Source organism: Cucumis melo, chromosome 8, assembly GCF_025177605.1.
Source record: "Cucumis melo cultivar AY chromosome 8, USDA_Cmelo_AY_1.0, whole genome shotgun sequence".
Classification (NCBI taxonomy): Eukaryota; Viridiplantae; Streptophyta; class Magnoliopsida; order Cucurbitales; family Cucurbitaceae; genus Cucumis; species Cucumis melo.
This window is the reverse complement of record NC_066864.1, coordinates 27,026,098-27,046,135: the sequence shown is the minus strand read 5'-3', so window position 1 is coordinate 27,046,135 and position 20,038 is coordinate 27,026,098. Positions and strand designations below refer to the sequence as shown.

Below are 20,038 nucleotides of genomic sequence, written 5' to 3'. Positions count from 1 at the left end.
CCTCTCCCCTAGCTCTTCCCTCCTGGGTCTGTTGCAACGTAGTCTCTCACAAAGTCAAAATAGAAAAAACAAATACTCAGAATTTCACAAACAAGATTTCGATTAATTTCACTGTAATTCTCTTTTTTCTTTTTTTCTTTTTTTGTTCTTCAAGTACTTCAGAGTTTTGCTATTCTTCTTCTTCCCTTGCTTTTACATGTCGAAAATTGTCAATATTATGTATGTGTGTACTATTGAATTGGCTGGTTTGATAATATATATATATATATATATATATATCAATTACATAGTATGGACTTTGAAATTGGTGGATTGAATTTCTTAAAGGGTCTATGTTGAGTGATTGTAAGATTTCATTAGCTATTTTATGGTCTAAATAGGGACCAATAGCTTAAAAAAGAACTAGTTTAGTTGGCACTATTAATTGCGACACAATGTCGGCTGTCGGCTGTCGGCTGAAATAGAAGAACGGGAGGAGACCGGAAGAATAATGGAAAAATAAAAACCTTCCTCAATATAAATACATTATAAAAAACAAAATAAATATTTTAAAGTCGCCTAATTTTACCATATTCAAATGCTACGTCCCCTTTTTCATCGGTTCACTAATGATCAATTTCATAAATAGATCATCTTGCATGATTTTATTAATCTCAAACACTCAAATTTTACTTTCGAAACTTTAGGGATTAAATAAGCATCAATTTAAATCTTATGGATAAAAAACTTTACCACCAAGTGATGAATTATTATTGTTTTCTTTCAAAAAAATATTTCTAAGAACAACGTTGATGCATTTTTCTAAAAAAAAAATCATTATTACCGTTAAATTATGTAAGAAACGATATTCTTACCATTAATTTACGAACATAAACCATTAACCCCTTGATTTGAAAATGTTTGTTGAACTTTGAAATAGTTAGATTAATACCCTAATTTTTTCAAAAACCAAAAAAGTTTAGCAAATGTCCCCGTTTGTAGGACATAACTATAAATCTACATACTCTACTACCTAGTCCTTCCTTTTTTACTCTCACGAGTTATTTTCAAAATTATGAGCCAAATTCTTGACGTGTCCTTTTTTTGTTATTGTTAAATCTAAGCAAATTAACTTATGTAGTACAATGTTGTTAAAACATATAACTCCTAATATCTTTTTGTGGTTCCTTTATTATCCTTTCTTTTTACTACAACATATACCTTGACTAATGAGGGTAGTTTTAGAGATTGAGGAACGGAAGGAGGAGAGTAAAAGAATGTCGAGGAAAAGATTGCAAGCCAAAAAGTGTATGTTGAAGTAGAGAAACGAGAGAAAATAGTGGAGAGTAAATTGAGGTGTAGATAAACGTGAGTTTCCAATATCTATATACTAACATTGCGCGAGTTTAATTAATTTTTCTTTTCAGGGACTTTAACGAAAGTTTTGAAATTTCATTATATGTAGTATTTTTTTAAAACAAGGTGTTAATAATTATTGTTGACATATAATAATATTGGTATGAAACTTTGAAAGTTCACAAGTATTTTTGAAACAATTATATATATACAAGTTTGTTTGGATTTCTTAAAAAAAGTTTGTTCAGTTTGGTTACATTTTCTCAAAAATATTTTATTATAGACATAAGCTTGTTTGGTTTGCTATATACACTTGGACCATTTGAGACACTAAGTCGAGTATCATAGTTACTAGTAGTAATAATAGAGTTTGGTTGCAGAAGTTAGTTTACATAGGTGGTTGTCAAAGTTGGTTGTTAAAGGTCATTGTCAAAGGTAATTAGTAATTAAAGGTAGTCGTTGTTAAAATTGAATGTAAGAGGTGAGGTGGTCTTCGTTGGAATTCATCGATGGCAAAGTAAAGTTCTTAGAAACATTAGAGGGACGAAAATTTGTCAATAGAGTTAAAAAAAACCTTAATGGAAAATTGGCATGGATGGCCCCTTGCTTATGTTATCACTATGAATGACCTCTCTCCTTCTAATCTTGGTCAAACTTGACTCTAAGATTGCTTGAGAACTCTCTATAATTATCTTTTTTCTTCAAATTTTAGCCCAACAAGCACCAAGATTTCCTCAGGAATTACTTTTGTTTTTAATCTTGTTCGAGATTCCACATGTCTACTTGAGATTTAACTCTAAAACCCTTTTGTTTTTCATCTCGATCTGACACAACCCCGAGATTACTCAAGACTGCCTTGAGATCCAACTTCTTAAACTTTCCTACCATTGATCTCGGCCAGTCATCACTGGAATTAGTCCTAGGATTTCATGATTTGGCCCGAGAACTCTCAAACCCGCCTAGAATTTCTTTACTTAACTCCATTCTGTCTTCCTCTCAATCTTTCAATTTCCTCCGTAACACTTTTCCTTTCCTTTACTTAGTCCTTATAAGTCCTAACGGTTCTTAAAGTTTAAGGTTTTAAATCAAGAGTTTTTAGATCAAAATTGAGGCAAGAAGCAGGAGCATGGAGCATGGAGGGGGATTGAGAAGCATAAGCTAGAAAATGCCTCTTTCACACGTTTGAAGGTCAAATGGTACTTTCACAAGTGAATGACATCAACAGAAGACCACTTTTACCCGGTACACGACTTCCGTTTAACAAAACTAATCTCTAAATTAATCTATTATTTGAAAAATAAACGATAGTTTTTTTAACTTTGGATTATTTGATGAGTATTTTCACTTATCACAAAATTTTGTTTTGATGCAACACATTTGATTGTACATTTTAAGTTATTTCAGTTGAACAGATTTGAAAGAAAAAAGAAAATTATACATCTTTAGACGACTTTTTTCTTTAAGTTGTTTTCAATGGTTGTTTTTTTCCCTTAAGTTTCTAATATGAACATAGTTTTGGTGCAAATAAGAATTCAAATTTGTATAATTCTACATTCAAAATGGAAGTTAATATGAATTAAAATTTACAATTACGAACTAAGCATGATCATGATCTCCCTTTACAACATCCTGATCACCCCGTCAATGTCGTCTACGTCGAATATGACTTTGATCTGTGTCTGTAACATTAAGTCGCCTTGTCTACTGAATAATTTATTCTATATTTCTAAGGTTTGATAGCACATTGAATTCAAATCTTGTAAATCGTGTTCCACTGAGTAATTATGTACATCTTGTGTACGAAATTATTTTGAACGATTGCAAATAATGTAATTAAATAATGTGCATGCTATAAAGTTAGAAAACAAATCATAATAGAACTCTTATAATGCAATATATTAAGCGCCATCAAGTGTGATAAATTGTCTTGTAATTGACTTGTACCAGGAAAAAATAGTCATTTGATACAGGTGGCTCATGTGTTGCTTCTCTTTGTGCACAATGATCATGACGTGTATGCCACATTGTGATATACTCCTCATGAATCTTACACCAATCTTGATCATGCTTATCTCTTAAATCAATTTGGTACAGTGTCAGGTCTATAAAGCACAATGATGGTGTGAGCTTTTGTAGCATACTGAACTGTTGCAACAGGCGATCTAGTAAATGTCACTCTTATAGGAAGTATATCGTCATAGGGACCAAGTAAGTCCTGACCTCTTCACCATTTATGACACTGATTAGGTAGAAATGTCATAATATCAAATGTATATGGTGTCCAATTAATCTATTAAAAAAACGTAAGTAGACAAAAAAAAAAAAAAAAAAGTAAACAACATTCATATAATACTTTACTACCTGAGTTGCATTAGTCGGTCAAATATCTATTGATATGTTAATAACGTATTTACCGATCCTTCCAATGCAAGTAGAAAACTACTCCATCTAATGTGTGAAAAAATTAATAATAAGTTATAAAGAATGCAAATATATTAAAAAAAACAATATATAAATAAAATAATACATGAAATTCAGTGGCCGAGCAACTGGAGCTTGTAATGCAACTTGTGGTGCTATCATATGCCCATGTAGCATTAGTGGCCCAACTATTTCTAAGGGTTCTGCATTACTAACTCGTCACAATTCCCTATGAAACCATGTAAGGCATGCAGTGCCCCAAGAATACATACCAGACTGGTTGAAATCGCTTAAAAGCGGAAGAAACATATAGTGTACCAAGATATTTGACTTGTTGGCAAACAAAAACTTCAAATGAGTTACATAATGTATGCACAAGCATATCTATGGACGTTCACAACGTCGATATCTGGTGGCAATTCTGCCAACTGTTCGACCAACCATGGAAGACTCAATCTTTAACCTTTCTTGTCAGGTGGTAGAACTTCCAAGAAATCTTCACATACTTGTTTCTAAATATTATACATTAACGATCTCGCAATAGGCTCCCCGTCGACCGAATAACCCCAATTGGATTGCAAAGTGATGATGCATTCATCACAAGGCATATGAAACGTAATGGACTCCAATCTCCAACGCTCTACTAAAGCAGTAATGAGGTGTCAATCCAATTGCATGAATCCAATTTGAGAAACCCAAAAAATCTAGCAGCCTCTACGGGCGACACAAGATCAAAAGGGATAGTCTGCTGGGATGTTGCCTCTATCCTCTTATAACTCAAAACCACATTAGAGAAAATATCCCATACAGATTATGAGCGATGGGACGGTTGTGATAAAATTGAATAAGATTAATAGGAATAAGTTACATTGTACAAATTACCTAAAAAGAATTAAAATAAAAAATAGTTAGAACATAAAAGTATTTCATTAGCAACGTAAAAATGATCGATTAAAAATATTATATATCAATGTCTTGTTGTGTACTCGATATACAGCTTAACTTAGCAGTAAATCGAGTCCACAACTTTAACACCATATTTTTTAGAATACTTGACGGCATACCTTATTTTTGGTATCATATTCTAAAAGTATAATTAAAAAAATCCCATTTAAAATTGATGTGAAAAAAGAGAGAATGAAATAAGCGAGAGAAAAGCAGATTTTCATTCACGTGAAAATTGAACTACAGAGAGAGGGAGAGAGAGAGAGAGGGCAAAAAGAAAAGAAAAGAAAAGAAAAGAAAAGAAAAATTCATTTTCCCTCTTCTCCGTTTGGCTCTAAGAAAGAAAACACAGTGAACATTCATTTCATACACAAACACTGCATTGTACTGTCTTATCTCGCTTCAACCAAACCCCATTGTTGTTTCCTCAGCTTCATTTCTCATTAAACCAACGCTTTCTACCTCTGCTTTCAATTTCCCTTCCCACTTTTCTTCTCCTCCGTTTTTTCTATACAAAATTTCTTTTACTCAATCCCTAAAATGTCGTATGTTGTCATCCACTTAGTTTTTGCAGCGCCACAAAATTTCAACTCCTAGTTTCTTCATGCGATATTCTCGGTTCGGTAACTGAAATGGGAGAAACAGGTGGCAGTGGCTTTAGGGCGGAGGTTGATACTTCCGCTCCCTTCGAGTCTGTGAAAGAGGCCGTCAGTAGGTTTGGCGGAAGCGGATTTTGGAAACCCTCTCATAGTCATACTCATACTCATACTCAAAGTTACACCCAGCTATCTGAACCTGAGGTTCTTTCCTCTCATTCCTGAATGTGGATTTTGTTTATATTTACAGTTTGTGTTTCAAATGTTTCTGCTAATTTATGCATTGTTATGTTTAGTGACCATTCTTGTTGTTTTTTTGTTGTTGTGTCTTGGAGGTATTCTTTTGAGATGTTGATATGTTTAGTCGGGAGTTTTTATATAGGGTGAAATTAAAGGTCTGATTTCCAGTTTGAGTTGTTGTCTATTTGCCATTTGCTCTTTGAATGCTGTGCAAAAGCAGATTGGATTGTTCTTATCTGAAAATCTTGGATAGCTTTCTTTTGAGCGACTCTGATCCCGTTCTTTCTGTTCTGCTTTCCACCATTGAGAAATTTGTAAAGCTTACTTCTCATTCCTAGAAATGATCAATGATTCTACATCATGTAAAGTTTACTACTCCTTCTTAGACCATGTTCTTTCTTCTCTCTGTTTCCTTTTCCAAACTCTTTTTAGGTGGGTGTGAGGCTGGGGGTCTTCCATGTCATGGCGGTGGTAATTGGTTAGGATGTTTGAACGTAGCCAATTTTAGTCTCAACTGTTTGATTTTGATTTTTAAACCGGGGTCTTATTTCTATGATAACATCATATTGAAGTGGTTTCGTGTTTAGAGCCTTGAGGTGTAAAGATCATAAGGTGTTTGAGGTGAGGGTTTAGATTTGGTTAGGTGTAGCTTAAAAAACTGAACTTATGTTTGCCCCTCGAGTTTGTCAAGCTCAGAGTCTGTAGGATAAATATGATAAATCCATGATTTTCAATAGTCTACCAAACTGCTCCGGGTGTTCCCCCCAAATTCAGGTCTATCATAGTTTTCTTAAACCTGGGCTTCCTCAACTTAGATTCGAAGCATAGGTTTTCTAAACTTAGGTTTTCAGAATCCCTTCAGGCTTAAGTTTAACAATTTCAACCGTAAGATGCCAAACCTCCATGCTCAACATTACAAGGCCTAGGATGCCAAACACATACTCCTAGGGGTGTTTGAGTGAGAGTTTGGGTTTTGGTGGTTTCATATTGGCTTTAACCTATCAAACCCATGATTGTCTCATGCACTTCTCAAGCCTTGAGTTTGTTGGACAAACCTACATGATTCTGCAATACTAAAGTGTATATTTGGTATTGATTTTGAAATTGTTAAAATTACTTTTGTCATGGTCAAAATTACTCCAAAATATGCTTCTAAGTTCTAGTCACACAAAATGAATTTAGTGTTTAATATTACACTTTTAAATGCAATTTTTATATCAAATCGATTTTGAATGATTAAAAAATTTCTTGGAGTGATTTTAAAAATGAAAAAAAAGAAAAGTGACTAGCAATTTTAAAATCTCTCCCAAATATGTCCTAAACCTACTCCTTCAAATGGTTCACCTTAGAATTCTGTAAAGCTCAAACTAGGTTTTTCAACCGAAGGCTTCTTAAACACTTCCCTGTTTCTCTCGAGCATTACATCGACAGGCTCAATTCTGAATCCGCACCTCCCAAACACTCTCTTACGTTCTTTGTGCTTGGAAATGCAATGTGCCTCTGTGTAGATTAGTGGGGTCTCTGAAATGGTTGTAAAAGATTTATTACTGTGATTGATATTACTCAGAAAATAGCTATATATGCTTCTCACAATCATATCCGCTAATCCAGTATTTTTTTTTCTTTTTTCTTCTTCTTCATCATCAATAGCATGATAAAGACGAGGTTGACATTGATGCCACAATACTGGAGAAGCAGGCAATGAACATGGAGAGTGAATTGATTGTCAAAGAAAGGGAGACCCTGGAAGTATTAAAAGAACTTGAAGCAACCAAGAGAATCGCGGAAGATTTGAAACTGAGGCTGCAGAAAGAAGCATTTGAAGTCAGTATGACTCAAGACACAAAGAGAGATGATATAAATGCAACTGCTGCTAAAGAAGCAGTTAAGGAAAACCTTCGGCCTACTGACGGTCAAGGTCAGAATGAGCAAATCTCCCCTCCAGAACCCGGTTTAATTCTTATGGAATTGGAACAGGCAAAGTTAAATCTTACTAGGACACCTAGTAATATTGCTGATCTTCGAGCTTCTGTTGAATCTTTTAACAAAAAACTAGAGAAAGAAAGAACTGGACTTGAGAAAATTCAAGAGAGGTTAGCCCAGAATTCGTCCAATATATCAGCCCTTGAGGAAGAGCTGAACCAAACGAAACTGAAGTTACAAGTGGTAAAAGATGCTGAGGCAAAAGGTTTTCCAGACAACCCTTTAGAGATTTCAAAGGAACTACAAGAATTGAGTTCTGAGGCAGAGAAGTTTAAGAAAATGAGGGAAGCAGCCAGACTTGAAGTTTCGAGAATGGAATTTGAGATTGAACAGAACAAGGCCATGCTAAAAACAGCTCAAGTCAAGTTGGTTGCAGCCAGAAAAATGAAGGAAGCTGCTAGAGCAGCAGAAGCTGTTGCTCTCTCTGAGATCATGATCTTAACCAAGCATGGAAATCCATCGAGTGACTTTTCACTAACTCATGGAGGTGAAAGGGTAACTCTTTCGTCGGAGGAATATTCTACTCTTACTCTTAAAGCTTGTGAAGCTAAAGAACGATGCAGAAAGAGAGTTATAGACATCATGCAACTAGTTGATGCCGCAAACACATCGAAAATGGACATCTTGAATCAGGCAGAGAGAGCTTCTGAGGAACTCAAAACAAGTAAAATTGCACTGGAAGCTGCTCTGAGCAGGGTGGATGATGCAAATCAGGGAAAGCTTGCAGTTGAAGAATTGCTTCGCAAATGGAGGTCAGATCATGGTCAGAAAAGACGTACCATTCAAAGCTCTACCAAGTTTAAGAATGCATGCCCTTCTCACTTGAAAAGAGATTCTAGGCTACTTGATGTAAATGGAGTGAACATGGTGAGTGACGAACCAACACCTGTTTTGAAGCCAACTCTTTCTATAGGACAAATACTAAGCCGGAAGCTACTACCTCCCGAAGAATTTGAAACAGTAACGATCCCTGAGAAAAGTTCAGTTGGAAGAAAGATGTCACTTGGTCAGATGCTGAGCAAACAAAGTGGTGATGCATCTTCTTTTAAGAAGGTTGAAAAAGATATTAGCCAGAAGCAGACATTTGGAAAAAGAAAGAAGTCGGGATTTGCTCGGTTTACTCTGCTGTTGGTGAAACAAAGTAAGAAGAAGAAGAAACCTGCAGTTGGTAAGAGGTAACCAATTAGTTTAATTTAACGTTGATATCAGGATCATTATCCATAGATGGCTTCTAAGTGCCTCTCTTGTTTCTTCCCTCCTATTAGGTTAGGTATTACTTTAGGATGGTTGTTTATATTTTGGATAGTTTCTAGATGGCTTTGTCTTATATATTTTGTATGTGTTATCCAAAGATTGTTATTAGCATAGTGCAAAGTTCTCAACAGAAATACAGTCTTAGAGTTCTAACCATTTCAGCTTTGTTTAATGGATAAATAGCTATGGCTTTATTGATGTTTTGTCAAGGTCAACAATATGGGGTTAAGTTTTGACCCTTCGCTTTGTACAACGCCTTGGTTTAAGTTGGTGAAACGATTTTTCATAGACTATGAAAGTTAGACTTGAAACACCGGTGAATTTAGTGTAGGTTCAGGAACTCGAGCTGCTCCTCAATTTTAGGCTTGTTATATAATATATATTTGAAAAAAAATCTGACGTTGTATTGATATTATTAGTTGGCCAATAGTAAATTAGTCTTCCAATTCCTTCTAGAATATGGTTCAAGTCTCACATTTGACATTTTCTTTTTCATATTATTTTTATTTTTATAGAATCATGAAGACGTTTACCAACAAAATTATTGGATCCACCATTGACTTGAAATGCAACTAGGTAAACTTATTTGTCAAAACTCATTGCAAAAACTTAGAATTTATAAAAACTCATTTCGATGCACATTTTTATACAAAAACTTTGGCCTATTTTTGGTGGGTGATCTAAAATTTATTTTATGTTTTTGGATTTATTGTGTGAAAATTGTTTTTGAATTTTATGATCCAACTAGTGTTTTAAAGATATTTTCAAATAAAGCAAATATGTGATAAACCTAGATAGACTTTTACATAGATATCACGCTCTACCACTAATTAGTGTAATTTTGTTATTTAAGATAATTTATATGTAAAACAGACATCCTACCAAACATGCTCTTTGAATTCTTGTTTCCCCCAAACCTTATCCTTTCCCTTGGAGAAGTGGTGACGAAGGTTTCTTTCTCCATTAATTGCTCCAAATAGTGCGTAATGTTCCAAGGTGAGTGGTAGAGTAAAAGACATTCAAGACCTTGAGTATGGAGTCGTGTTGCTTTGAAATTGGATGGTGATTTCCCAAATATGCGCATCTAAATATGAATTATACTCTTGTGAAGTTTTTATTTTATACTTCTCCAACTACTGTTGGAAAGAGCCTCAACTCTTACTTTATCCACTTTTATAGGTTTTTTCCTATTTTGGGGAGAGTTTTGATATTTATACCTTTTTCCTGGCTCTTAACATTTCCTTCCCTCTGTTTCTTCTATTCCTATCATCCCAAATACCCCAACACAAAACACCAAAAATTCCAAACGAGGACGAGAGTGTGACATGATAGTGTGTTGTAAAATAGAAGTTACAAGTAGGCTTAGAGTTTTGGTCAAAGTTTTGTTCTATGATTTTGAAATGTAATCTCAATCGAAGGGTCTCAATTGTTCACTTAGAAATATGTTAATAGGATATTTTTCGAACTAACTTTGTTAGAAAGTATTGATTTCTATGCTTATGAAAGTTCAAAGTTATATAATTACTAATAAAGGGTTTTAATTAATATAATCTTCAAAGTTTAGAAAATAATTACATAGATTTTGTTTTCTTGAGCTAATTTATAGGATAATTTAAGTAATTTTAGACCTAGGAAGAAAACGGAATAAAAGAAATGACATGAGGGTACAATTGAAACAAGTAGAATAGAAATCTACCCAAACTCAAAATGAGCCAGACACAAGCTTGAGAGACAAGATCCTGAGAAAGAGAAAAAATGGCATTTGGGTCTTACCCAAATGCCCTCTTCAACCTCAACATATGAAGCCAATGCCAACCCATACGTTATAAGGCCTATTTAGCTCTATAACTCTCTCTCTCATTTCCCCTACTCTGTCTTCCTAAGTCTAATTCAAGAAAGACCAAAAGAGGAAGATAAGACATTATATCTTAAGTTCATTTTTTTGGTTGAATTACTTTTAACCTTTTTGCTAATTAAGAATCAAAATGTCTCCAGTAAACACCATATATATAAGTATGTTAATCTAATTGTTTTTCGTAAGTATACTAATTTATTATTTTATAGGTAACTTCTTTTCCGGAAAATAAATTTAAGTGAAATGAATTTCTACAATTTTGAAATAGATGAACATAGTTGAATACATATTTTAGTTTAACAAATGGAGATGGAGATTGCAACATTCATTCCTTAGATATTCAATTATTGTTTATATGTCAATCGACATTTTCATTTGCTCTACATTAACATAAGTGCTTAAACAACATTTTTATTATATTATGTTTAGAAAATCTAACAAAACATAACTAAAAACAAGCAACAAAATTCTACTCACGCAAATAAATTTATTAGCTCGTATAAAAATCATAAGACTATTAATTTAAACATTTTTCTTTTTGAATTTCTTATTTTTTAATAAAACTTAGACATTAATATATGAAACATTTTAAAAAATAACAAAATATTAAAATTATTTACAAAATAAAGCAAAATTTATAGAAGTTTTTATAATCCATTGATATATATATATTTGGGTGCGTTATTCCCCTTAATAATATATGTACTATTGAGATGTCAATAGTCTTTCTCCCCAACAGTATTTTAAACGTAGGGATAAAAGAATCTGACGAATGGATAGATATGCTCAAGTTAGCACTAACCAATTTGGTTAAGAGTCTAATTTATTAATAGATTAGAAGAAAATCTGAAGTATAATAATTAGATATCGGGAAGAGAGAGATTGAATTTAAATTGAAAATTGCAATTTTTCAAACCAATTGTTGAAGAGGAATTCATTCTATCGTCGACGAAGAAGGGAGAATCATAGCCTGGCTGTCTAACCGAAGGTATCTATGCATTTCTCTTCAATTTGATTCTTATTCTTTTCGTAAATCCACAATTCTTCATCCTACAAAACTGACAATTCATGTGAAGAAGAACAAGAATAAGAAGATTTAGCGAACATCCGTAGTTCAATTTTCCGATAATCGGTTTCTTTTTCCTTTTCTAGGGTTTTTTTGCTCCCCCCATTTCTCTCCTTCTCTTAATTTTAGCCTCACAAATATCTTTTAATCTTTTTGTTGCTGTTCGTCAGTAGAGTTCATGTTGTGGTTGAATCGATAAACGTTGACTTCGAAAACGTTATCTACTACATAATATTTTTTTTGTTAATTGTTGTCTTTACAGGCATCAGGCGCTATGGATTCGAGATTTGCAATTGTTTTTCTTCTTGTGCTGAGTGTTGCTTGGGGTTGTGATGCTAGAAACTTAGCGTCATTTGGTAATTCTTTTGTGCGTACTTTTGATGTTTCTTTTTATTGTTTAGGATTGGAGAAGGTTATGTTTCAGTTTCGGTTCTGATCTTTTAGAAACCTTGATTTTATTGTACCAAGTCCTCGTGGTTACTAATTCTTAAAAGAAAATTGCTATGATGTTTAATGGATTGAAAATTTTTGTAATAACAAAGAAGTCATTTAGGGGTGCTTAAAGTTATTTATTATGTGGATCAGATTACAAGAGATGTGAGTAAGCTTTTGATTAATTTGGTTGATAGGACTATTTCATCAAATTAAAATTGAGAATTTTTAACTCAATGGATGTTGTCTATTTTATTTTTCATATCATTTTGTCTATAAATTTGATGTGATAGCAAATATTTGATTGAAAAAACTTACCTAAAGGATGAAATTGAAGCTTTGGCTTTGGCTACTTCTTGTGGGACTTCCTCCTTTTGGAGAGAGTTCTTTCCTCCCTCTGTCCTATCCCCAATCCTCCATAGGGGTTGATGTATGGTTGTTGGGTTGCTCTTTCGGTTTTAGTGAATTTCAGTTTAAAAATAAATAAATAAATAAATGAAGCCTTTAAAAGTATTGGAATGAAATTATGAAGGGATTTTAACACAAGAGACTAAATGATATATACTAGCATTGGAATTCAATGGTTATGGTTGTTTATCCTGATTTTTGGTCCTTTCCCTATTGTTCCCTACTTGGTCTTTAAGAATTCCAACAAATACAAGTGTTGTGTGAAGATGATTTTCAATTTGAAAAGGCATTCAGTCTTCTGCTTTGAATGATATTTTATCGCATCAGAGTTAGTTACCATTTCTGCCTTTTCAGATTCTGAGTTAAGTTACCTGGAGCAAGAGAAGGATGTTGAGGCTTTATCTGAAGCTTCCAGCAATCCAAAGATATGTACACTTTGTGAGAGCTTGATCAGTCAGGCAGTTGAATACTTTGCAGATAACCAGACCCAGAGTGAGATTATTGGTCTTCTCCGGCAAACATGCGGTGTGGCGGGCGTGTTCAAGGAGGAGGTATAACTGCACGTTCCCATATTACTTTTTTTATTACACAAATCTTCATGAGTGTGGCTTTGAAACGATAGATAATTATTTCCCTTTTAAAATGAAGAAAACCTTCTAGCCAATTCTATTAAGGGTTGTTTGGCTGACCAACTTCTTAAGTTGGCGACTTGGTGTAAACCACCCAACTTCACTAATAAGTGTGACTCATTTATCAAGAACTCACCTCAAACTCCAACTTACTAACTCTAACATATTAATCCTGTGCTTATTAACCCAACTCAGTAGGCCAAACACCCCCGAGTGTTTTTATCTTCATACTTGTCTGAATTGAAGGGACAAGGGAGAAGATACTTTGCTGTTAATAATATTATATTGTCTTTAAATCAACTTTCAGTGCATCAGTCTGGTGGACAGCTATGTGCCTCTCTTCTTCTCAGAGATTTCCTCAATTGAACCTTCTAGCATCTGCCAATCAGCCCACTTTTGCGAGCAAGTTACTATAATCTCCTCGCTGTTTCAGGACCATAATTGTGAATTCTGTCACCAGACTATTTCAAAAATATTGGATAAGTTGAAAGATCCTGACACACAGGTTTGATACACACTCTGCTAGTTATGTTGTAAGCAACGTCTGTTATGGTGTTTGAATTTGGTCAATTGGAAACAATATTTAAGGATTATAAATTAACTTACACAGAATTAACAAAATCTATTATAAGTCATAGGAAAAGGTACCATAGGTGGAGACAAATCTGCAACTTTTCCTTGAAGATAGTAATTGTAATATATGCACGAGGGTAGGAGAATTAACAAATATTGTTTGGGTGGGATAAATGTGAAAACTAAGATGTATGAGATAGCGTTCAAATTTTATAGATATGCAGTGTGGTCAGTAAGAAATGAACAGACTAAAAATTTGAGTAGGCTGAAAGGAGAATTTAGTGCTATCCTGCCATTCTGAGCCAAGGATGTTGGGGGTTTTGTGTTCTTTACCATTTTATGAGAGCACTGAATAGAATAAAATTGAATGGCTTTTGGTTATCAACTTAGAAGTATGGAGGATATGGCTTGCCAAACTATTCAAAACTCATGATAATATCAAAATTTGCCACAGATTCTATTATTGTTAAGAAACATATATCTCTTGTGGGCAGTAGTTTCTTGAAGTATTTATGTCTGTGCATGTGTTGCATTCTATTTGCTATGAACTAAACATTATCATTCAACACGGGGGGGGGGGGGGGGGGGGGGGGGGGATGAATGATTAAATGATGTCCTGTGTACTGAACTTTCCTGACATCCTGCTTATTTGCTTTCTGTCTATCAGATCGAGATACTTCAGACACTTCTAAGCTTGTGTGACTCTATTAATTACCGCGTGAAAGAGGTAAGCAAAATTTGGATGTCAATGCTTCCATTACCTGCCCACATATCTTTTCTGGTTTTTCTGTTTGAGAAGAGTAAAAAGCACATATGATTCATGTCTGTGTCTATTCCCCATTTTTATCCATTTGAAGTTTATAAATCTAAAAGATCGAGTCCTTCTTTCACATTTATGTATCCAAATGTAACCCGGCTGAGAGAGATTCTATTCCTCTTATATCCAGTCTTGAGTCTAGGTCCCACGTCTTAGAATAAGTTCATGATCACCCTCATTGACCTTGTGGGCAGTGAGCAGTGTTGAATGTTGAGCAGTGTGCAGTGTTCTCTAAACCAAACCATGAGGTGCACTGAAGCTTTGAGTTTAGGGGCAAGGTGCAAAAAAGACAATTTCTTTTAAAAATTTAGGGTTATTTTTGTTTATTTAATAAATGATGTGTATGATTGAGAAATGCAACTTATTTTCCTTTAACCATACAAGGATTTTGGGGAAAAGGTAGAAATTAGAGGTACGGAATAGGCGATTTGGGATATTTGGAGTGAGAGGAATGTTCGGGTGTTTAGAGGTAGGAAAAGAGACCCTTATGAGGTATGGTCTTTAGCGAGATGTCATGTGTCCCTTTGGGTTTCGGTTTCGAAGACTTTTCGTAACTAAATAACATTTTACTTAGTTGGAATCCCTTATTTTAGGTGAAGGGATTTTGTGGGCTTGTTTTATCTGGATGCCCTTGTATTCTTTCATTTTTTTTTCTCAATGAAAGCTGTTGCTTTTCTAAAAAAAGAGAAAGAAGTAGAAATTAGAGGTTTCTTAAAATATTGAAAAAGGAGGATTTGTGACAGAAACTTCTAGTATCTTTGCAAAATGAATTTTAAGAATAAGATTAGAAAAACTCTAAGGGGCTTACGCATGCATAGTGAAGGTGTCTGAAGCAAGACCACCTAGGTGGGCTTGCTTGCTCAGGCACAGTTTTTAAATATAATCCTTTGGAGATCTTGACCACTTCTAGACTAGGTTCAGGAGATATCAAGAGTTTTATATTATTTTTAAGGTTAAATTACAACTTTAGTAATTGAACTTTTAGCCTTTAGGTTTATTTCGATTACGTCTTTCAAACTTTAAAAAGTATCCAATAAATTATGAACTTTCAGTTTTATATTTAATGTTACCTTTTCTATGAAAAGTGCCTAATAAGCCCTAAGCTTTTGATTTTGAAATTTGGTGTCTAGTAGGGTATTAAAATTTCCATTCACATGTCAAGATTTTCATGATATTTTCTCTTACCGTGAGAATGTCTGACACTTTTAAGATGTCCAAACCTTCATGCCCAAATGGTCACACCTAAACCTTCATGTCCAAACCTCCACACATAAAATCATGAATTCTATGGTGTTTAACTTGTTATTTTGATGTTTTCAAATGAAATATTTCACGATATGTTTATATCCACGACATATTTTTAATTTTTTAATAAAAAAAATAATGCGTCCCTAACGTTGCGTGTTCTACTTTTTTAAAATTGGCATGTTGATGCCTTTGTATTGCATGTTGGTGTCCTTGCTTCCTAGCTCTTACCCATGTTTTTGACGTCAACTCAAGGGGTTGAATGACATCTTTCAACCTTACTAATAAGTCTCCAAGCTTTCAGTTTTGTGTCTAATAGATAATTGCCCGATTTGACATTTCTAAAATTCATGAGTCTATTAGACACAATAAGTTTATGAACTTATTCGACATTTTTAAAGTTCAAAAATATAATAGACACAAAATTGAAAGTGTGTAGATCTATTAGATACTTTTAGAAGTTTATGAGACATATGTCTGGAAGTTCATGGATTGAATGGTAATTTGACGACTTCCGATATTATATTTCTAAATATCCCCAAGTCTTTACCATCAGCTTCTAGTACTGTTTCCCTACCCCCCAAATCCAAAAGCTAGCTCAATCACTGTGATTCTCTCCCATTCATACCTAAAATATCTCACAACCCATCACATAATTGATGTGGGACAATCAATGATCAATATGTTATATTGATATTGTGACATTTTTTTGGTCATTGAGCAGTGCAAGAAATTGGTATTTGAATATGGGCCTCTGATCCTTGCCAACTCGGAGAAAATTCTGGAACAAACAGATATTTGCAAAGCAATACACGCTTGTCCAGCCAAACCTCTTGGTGACAACGCTGTATCATCTGTTGGAACTGTGCCTTCGCTTGCCGACGCCTGAACTCGCGCACCAGACATGATGGAGGGATCTACATATATGGTGTATGAAAGAAAATGGGTAAGAAAATGACATTTTGTTTGCGTCTCTCTGTCTGTTTATGAATCTGATATGATACAATCTTTGTCCATGGATGGTCTGTGTAAACATGTACATTGATATGTGGGTATATATGATTGGCTGTTGCATTGTCGAGTAAATGATTAAAAGATGCTTTGTTGGTAGCTGTTCAATTTGAATTTTTGATGTTGACTTTGCTTGAGATGGAACTTGGAACTATTGTTGATAATGCTTTGCTTGAATTGGAAATTGATGTTCTTTTGCTTTTAGTTCTTGTGTTGTTTTGGTATTTAGCCTTTCAATCATATCAAATTTGAGTCAGGTTGCACGAATTTTCCTATGATCATTTTTATGAAAAAAAAAAAATTAAAGAAAAAGACTTTGATATCTGGTTTTGCAATTTAAAATGCTTCCTAGTTAAGCACTGAGGTCAAAGGCACTATATCAGACTCTTTCTCACAAAAGCACTTTATTTAGGGTGTTCGAGCAACTAGGGGATTGTGAAATCTGGAGAATTAATAAAGTTGTAGGTCTCATATTGTAAACTCCTTGATTCAAGTGAGCAATGAAGTTCACTGCTCACAAATCTACTTTCTTAATTCTAACTCCAAATACCTTTCTATCTTATGAAATTACAAAAGAAAGTTTTAAAGATTTAATCTAGTCTGGAAATTATATTTCTCTTTAACGTCTCAAAATTCTAATCATTTAATTTTATTTCACAAATATCCTAAACTGATATTTATTTGTTGACTCATTATATTTATCTATCTATTTAGGAGTTCAACTGTCACACTTCAACTTTGTATTTAACAATTTGTACCAAATATTATTATTATTACATAACATATATATAGTATATATTATATAACAACCTTTAATCGATAATTGCTCCAATATATTTGAAATAAACACGATATATATTTGAAATAACTTTGTATATACTCAAAATGAACCTAGTATATATTTGAAAATGATAATTTGGTACTATAACTATGTACAAAATGTCATTTTGGAGATTATGAACCGTAAGTCAAAATTCAAATTTTGTAAAAGAAAAACTTTGCAAGACAAACTGGGGAAGTAGAAATACAATCTTCTAAAGTGATGAGTTTTGAAAGTTTTGAATAAAAAACTATTAAAGCAAATAATTTCCCATTCTTTCATATTTGTTTTTTCCATTTTCTTTAAATGAAAATGCTAGAAATCAAATAGGGTATCATGAACTTTTGGATTTTATTTGTATGTAACACTATAATATTAATAAGAGTTTTGAAGTAGTATTGATTGTAGTTAATTAAAGAGTGTAAAATAATATATATTGGAGAAATAGATGATTATTATAGTTTTAGAGGGGTGCTTGTTTGGATACAAAAATAATAAAAATGTAAGATGGAATTAGAGGTTGAGATAGAAAATGAAAGAGAAAGTGAGGTGGATCCGCACCGCTCATCTCTAACTTGTCCAAGACCATGGCGGCCAAGGAATTGAAGGTAAGAACAAGTGGTTAATTTGGTTGGAAGAAAGAAAACAAAATTAGAAAAATAAAGGGAAATTGCCAAAAATAGGTTAAAAAAAGAGATTTAAATGAATTTTGGGACAAGTTTTCAAAAGAAAGACTTTTAGGACAATTTGGGTGTGAATAGACAAAAATGCCCTTCCTTTCCTTTCCCTCTTCCACGTTGCTTCTCTCCACCATCGATTCGTTCTCTTTCGCGTATAGTTCCGTTTCCCTTCTCTTTTCTTTCGTGTAGAACTCCGGCCATCGTCAGTTGTTCATCGTCACTTGCCCATCGTCGCTTGCCCATCGTCGCTTGCCCATCGTCGTTTGCCCTTCGTCGCTTGCCCTTCGTCGCTTGCCCTTCGTCGGTCGTTGTCCAGTGCATTTCGTCGCTCCTATTCGGACCATTCAATCAACTTCGAGCGTCTTATTTAGGTGAGTTTCATGTATAACCGATTTTCAATTTATCTGCTGTAAGTAAATGTTTGTTAGGGTATTTGGTGCTATTTTCATCCGTAATTGTCTGGTTTTTGGAATTGGACTTATTTGCCGTAAATTAGTTTAGACAAATTTTGGTTTTAGGTTCTTAGAAAGTTCAATGTTCAATGGCTAGTGAAAAATGAATTGAACTAGAGGATGAGGATTTAGTTGGATCAAATAGAGGAGGAGTAAGCAATAGGAATAGAAGGAATTAAGGTTTTTTTTTTTATCTCGCATTTTTTTTTATCTCGCACTTATCTCGCACGTATCTCGCACGTTCCAAACTTTCACTATTTATTTCAAAATCAACTTGGTACACCTCCTAATCCATTTAGAGCTATTCTTTGCATGTTTAGTAACTCTCTTAGGCCCTCATGCTTTATCTCGCACGTATCTCGCACACATCTCGCACGTATCTCGCACACATCTCGCACGTTCCGAACTTTCACTATTTATTTCAAAATCAACTTTGTACACCTCCTAATCCATTTAGAGCTATTCTTTGCATGTTTAGTAACTCTCTTAGGCCCTCATGCTTTATCTCGCACGTATCTCGCACACATCTCGCACGTATCTCGCACACATCTCGCACGTTCCAAACTTCCACTATTTATTTCAAAATCAAATTGGTACACCTCCTAATTCATTTCTTTACATCTTGCACGCATTTTGTAGGTTCTTAAGTTCAAATCAATTTTTTAAGATACAAAAGTACTTAAGGTAGTTTAAGGATGGCACATGTTCGGATTTTAGTGCGTCACGGTGGTGAATGGGATGAGGGACGAAGAAAATATGAAGGAGGAGTGTTAAAAGGCATTGTTGTCCCTAAAGAAATAACACACAAAGATTTACAGTCTGAACTATATGACCTTGCAGAAGTTGACCCTACAAAGTTTGACATAAAGATAAGATGTATATATGAGATCAAAGGGGAAAAGGAAGCTCCTCCATTTGAGTTAAGCAATGACCGTGATTTGAAGTTTTATATTCTTAGTGAAAATCCATTGGAGGTCCCCCTATACCTATCGTTTGAGCCTACAAGCAATCGAAGCATGAAAGTGTTAAACAAAGATTACAATTCAGTATCTGGGAGCAACCAAGTTCAAAATTTAAACCCTCATCCTCCTCCAATTGGAATGGATAGATTAGATGAGAATGAAGTTGATATTGGTGAAGTCGAGGGTGGCTTGTGTCATAACATGATAGGGACCAATTCGGCTATATGGGAATCATATGAGTCATATCATTCAATAGATGATACTTTTACATTGGAGTCAGTTGAGATGTACAATGAATTGTTTGACATCCCAGA

At 34.1% G+C, this 20,038-nt stretch overlaps 2 protein-coding genes across 2 annotated transcripts; both read left to right on the top strand.

Annotated features, from left to right (window-relative positions):
- The first annotated feature begins 4,922 nt into the window (after nucleotides 1–4,922).
- LOC103502187 (WEB family protein At2g38370-like) lies at nucleotides 4,923–8,946 on the top strand. The gene is made up of 2 exons (XM_008466040.3): nucleotides 4,923–5,501; nucleotides 7,188–8,946. Exons 1-2 carry the CDS (start codon nucleotides 5,334–5,336, stop codon nucleotides 8,697–8,699), a joined length of 1,680 nt encoding a protein of 559 aa, XP_008464262.1. The 5' UTR covers nucleotides 4,923–5,333; the 3' UTR covers nucleotides 8,700–8,946.
- Nucleotides 8,947–11,304: 2,358 nt separating this feature from the next.
- Nucleotides 11,305–17,014, top strand: LOC103502188 (uncharacterized). The gene is made up of 6 exons (XM_008466041.3): nucleotides 11,305–11,617; nucleotides 11,958–12,051; nucleotides 12,890–13,086; nucleotides 13,472–13,669; nucleotides 14,405–14,464; nucleotides 16,524–17,014. Exons 2-6 carry the CDS (start codon nucleotides 11,970–11,972, stop codon nucleotides 16,686–16,688), a joined length of 702 nt encoding a protein of 233 aa, XP_008464263.1. The 5' UTR covers nucleotides 11,305–11,617; nucleotides 11,958–11,969; the 3' UTR covers nucleotides 16,689–17,014.
- Nucleotides 17,015–20,038: the final 3,024 nt, after the last annotated feature.